Raw genomic sequence first — 4,389 nt, forward strand, 5'->3', positions numbered from 1 at the left:
GGGGGGGGGGGGGGGGGAGACAGACAGAGAGGGAGGAAGAGAGAGAGAGAGAGAGAAAGAGAGAGAGAGAGAGAGCGCTCAGAGACCCCTTGACCCTGCCCCTTGTGAGCCATAGGAGGGAAATTCCAAAAGGCCTTTCAAATCTTTCTCTTCTGTCTTTGAAATGTGACATGCACTTTTCCTTACTCTCCACCTTTCATTTTTCCTCTTTCTTTTTGTGACTCTCTAAAAGATACCTAAGCAATGAGAACAATGAGTTGTTTCATTTCAATTTGTGGAATGAAATTTAGCAGATGAACCAAGCGCAATTTTAGAAGCAGTACTGACCTGGGAGATGGGATCTCAGTTTTTACCACTCCAGGCTGGTCAAGTCACTTGGTTAAGGCGCTTAGTTTCGCTGAACCTCAGTTATAAAAGAACTAGACCCTCCTTAGCTCTGTGAAAAGAGCAGCCTGTATGGGGTTCACTGAAACATTTCCTTCCAGATACCCAGGATATACTATAGAAATTCAGGAAGAAAGGCAGTATGTGTGAGTGTGTGTGTGTGTGTGTATGTCCAGAGATTTATGGGAAGGTTGGACATAGAAGTCATTTTTTCAATGGGCAAAATTATTAATGAAGAGAGTTTTCTATGTTAACTTCTATATCTATCCAGACCTCTCAGGTGTTTCATTTCTGCTGTCTTCAGGTATAATGTGAGTGGCCTCACCTTACTTGTCCCTGTGCTTGCCTTGTGCCTGATCTACTCTACCCATGTCTTCCATCCAGAATTAGGTAGTAGAAGGAATCATAATCTCACTGTTATTGTTACGTGGTTAGGAGTATTTTAATCCTTTACAGAATAGGTAAAAATTCAATTGCTAAAAAATGTGATTGGCAAATAGCCTTGCCCTCTTTTCTTCTTTCCTTTATGATTACTCTTAGTAATTTGTACTCATTTGTATTATTCATAATTCTAGAGAGGAAGGAAGCCAGGAGTATGATAATCTTCTCCTTTAAGAGCTGATAAATCATGGGCTGGGGATTTAGCTCAGTGGTTCTGCTGCCTGCTTCACAAATGCAAGGTCCCGAGTTCAATCCCCAGTACAAAAAAAAAAAGAGCAGATATGTCATAAATGATGGAGTAGAATGTGATGAGTAGAATGATCAAAGGCAGAAAGGGTTATATCAAGAGAAAGTAGAGGAGCCTCCAGTGGCAAAAACACCTCGAATTTCATGTTTGAGTTTATCACTATGATCTGATTGACTAAACTTTTTTTCCTTTTGGGGGGCTAAACCTTACTAAAGGTTACCTCATTCCTCTGGAAGCAATCATTTTAATACCTTCACGGAACCCTCACCTGCAAGCATTCGTTTTAAGAATATTTATACCTTTCACTTTTCTCAAAGCAAGGTAGTCGCCAGAAGGGTGAACCCTTGGGACAGTGAGTCTTTTCCTTGAACTGTTTGCTTTTTCATGAGGAAGGAGTAGAGGAAGCATCTTCAGTACCTATAGGTAGCATTTATTCTTTTTTTAAAATTTAATTTTATTAGTACATGTTTGCAATTCATGCAGTTTACAATCATCTTGGGGAGTGGTTACATGTACATCTTACTGCTTGTTTTTTTCCTAATCCCCTTCCCCTTCCCTCCCGCTCTCCCCCCGCATTCCCCTATCCTCCCTTTTTTTTTATCTTTATTTTTTCCCCTATCCCCTTTTTTGTACCTGTTGATATTATTTGTCTATATATTATGGTGTATAGTGTTTACACTGACTGGGGTTATTAGGATCCTGTACATGGCACATCTTTATTCCTCTCTTTTCCCCTCCCCGCCTCCTCCTCACTCCTCTTCTTGTTCCCTTATTCTTTCATTGCCTGTAGCAGGGACAATCTGTTATGTAGATTTCTGTGCTAAAAAGAAAACATTGGAGCGATAATGCACCAAGAAATAGTTATCTCAGGCCATGGGATTATGAGAATGACTCCCTTTTTTTCTTGGTTGTTGTTTTTTATGCTTTTCTGTATTTTCCAAAATTGTTATAATTAATTAAAAATACCTAAAAAATATACAATGTTTACCAGTTCTATCAGGAGAAAATTATACTTGTGCACACAGGTAAAAGAAATGCAAGCATACTTTGATGTTTCTCAGCAGTGATGCTACAAATATATTACAGTAAATAAATGTCCAAAATGAGAACAATGATCCCATGATTCTTCTCATTCCTTTTTTGTACTGCAGATCGAACTCTGGCCCTTGCACTCTTCTCATTCTGTACAGGTAATTGCAGTACCCATTTGGTGGGTTCAGATGGTTGTTGGCTCCTAGATGTGTTGCTTGGATCCTTCTTTTTGTCTTCCTGCAGAAGTAGTTACTAATCAAATGTTTCAGTGTTTCAAGAAAACTGTATGTTAATGGTTCTCTTTGAATGGGGAAGACTCTTTTTGAAGCAAAATAATTATCCTCTAATTTTTATAACTTTAGATGGTGGTTGTGATTTAGTGTACCAAGTTTTCACCTAAAAATGGCATTCAGCTCAGAGTCAGTATCTTGAGAAAAACACATTTGATGGCATTAATATTTTCAGTTGTTGATATTAGTTTCTCATCATGAAACTGCTGTCAAAATGAATACAATTCTATACACTTGGCAGTCTTGCCTAAAAGCAAAACCCAAGACTGGAATAGCAAGAATTCATAGGTCAAGACAGAAGGGTATTTGGCAGAGTTAGTCATAAGGAAGTCTGCCTGGTACACTTTACCAAAAGTAGCTCCCATTGCATTGAAGCCCCAATGTTTCAGTCACTGCAAAGAATGACTAAACCGTAGTCCCATCCAAAAGAGCTAGGAAAAATTGTACACATTGAAAACATGGGCTTTAACAACATTAACCAATTAATTTCAAATCACTCATAATGGTAAAGCTGTCTTCATAGGTATAGTTAATTTCTCACAGAATTATTTTGCCTAAAATGAATAACTAAATGTGTTCATTTACTGGTTATATTTTATAAGATGGAAAAATTTCAAAGCTAGAAGTGACTGTAGAACTTAGTTAGTTCAACCCTTTCAAATTATACATGAGGAAACGGAGGCCCAAATCACTTACCGAGTTAGAGAGAGAGTCAACCCTCAAGTGTTTAGATTTCTTTGCCATTGAGCAAGCATTATTAGTTCTAAGTTCTTTCTGCCAGTGTAAATAATGTTCCTTGATTCTAAATTTTGTTTTTCAGGAATTGGAAGAGGTGCCTAAAGAAATGGATGCTCAAAGAAAACACTGGGAGGAGAATATGTTTGTGCCTCTCGTTGATGCAAAGAATGTTCCAGAAGAGGTTTCCCAGCTTGAATTTTCTTCTGAACAAATAGCTGTAGATAAGACCAAGAGAATGGACGGAATTTATAATTTCTCCAGTAGAAAGTTTCCAGAAGAAAATAAATGTAAGAGGAAGGAATATATTTCCCAACTAAATCAAAGAGAACAAGAACCAAATTTAAGAGAGAGAGGGATAAACATGTCAAGGAATGAAGCAGGCACAAATTCTGCCTCCTGCAAATCATATAATTTTGATGTTGTGAACAAAGAAAGTTTTAACAGAAGAGGAGATCCCTCTACCTGGTGCAAAAAGGAATTACCAAGTGTATTACTGCAAGCTAGGAGGAAGAAATTGACCAAAGGAATGGCCCCCAAACTTAACCTGAACCTTTTGAATGAAGAACTGGAAGAACTCAATATGAAATGCAGAAAAATAGAAGAGGAATTTGAAAATGCTGAAAAAGAACTTTTGAACTCTAAACTAGAAGTCTCCACAAAATCCCTAAATTTTCAAAAATCGAGGACAGATACTTTGAAAAAAGACGGGGAACTTCAAGCTTTAAAAAATGACCTATCTGAAAAAACAACAGATGTTAAAAACTTAACTGAAGAGCTCCAGCAAGCCAAAGAAGTCATCGACAAGTTGAATCTAGAGAACCGAGATTTAAAACAAGCTCTTAAGAAGCTAAAGCATCAAACTGAACTAGGAAATGTGCTCCTGAAAGAAGAAATGAAATTGTATTATGAATTAGAAATGGAAAAGATTCGTGGTGAGCTCGATGCCATCAAGAATGAACTGAGAGCTGAGAAGATCCTGCAGGCAAGAAATAACAGAGCCCTTGAGTTGCTTAGGAAACACTTCGCTTGGATGATCAAATCATCAAATACCTTTGATAACTTTTCTGGGGAACTTTTGTAAACTTAAAAAAAAGCCTTTCCTTAGACTAGTGATTGAGCCAAAACAATGTTTATTGTACTACTTTGTGTATTATTCAAAATGTATGTAATAGAATATAATTTTCACTGAATCAGAGTATCTGTAAAACATATAGATGTTACCTCCAAAACTTCTGTTTCCTTTTTTTTTTTTTTTTT

At 37.2% G+C, this 4,389-nt stretch overlaps 1 protein-coding gene across 2 annotated transcripts in view; it reads left to right on the forward strand.

Moving 5' to 3' along the window:
- Window positions 1-4,383, forward strand: part of Ccdc160 (coiled-coil domain containing 160) — an 8,938-nt gene extending 4,555 nt beyond the window's left edge. Inside the window, exons 3-4 of one of the 2 annotated variants that reach the window (XM_010614294.3) lie at window positions 2,224-2,262; window positions 3,215-4,383. In XM_010614294.3, coding sequence (XP_010612596.1) covers window positions 3,239-4,213 — 975 coding nt within the window. In that variant the 5' untranslated portion in view covers window positions 2,224-2,262; window positions 3,215-3,238 and the 3' untranslated portion in view covers window positions 4,214-4,383. The remainder of the gene's footprint in view (window positions 1-2,223; window positions 2,263-3,214) is intronic. The other variant, XM_010614295.3, reaches the window with a different exon arrangement.
- The last annotated feature ends 6 nt before the right edge of the window (window positions 4,384-4,389 follow it).

This window comes from Fukomys damarensis, unplaced genomic scaffold (assembly GCF_012274545.1).
Source record: "Fukomys damarensis isolate Sample0158 unplaced genomic scaffold, DMR_v1.0_HiC HiC_scaffold_39, whole genome shotgun sequence".
NCBI lineage: Eukaryota > Metazoa > Chordata > Mammalia > Rodentia > Bathyergidae > Fukomys > Fukomys damarensis.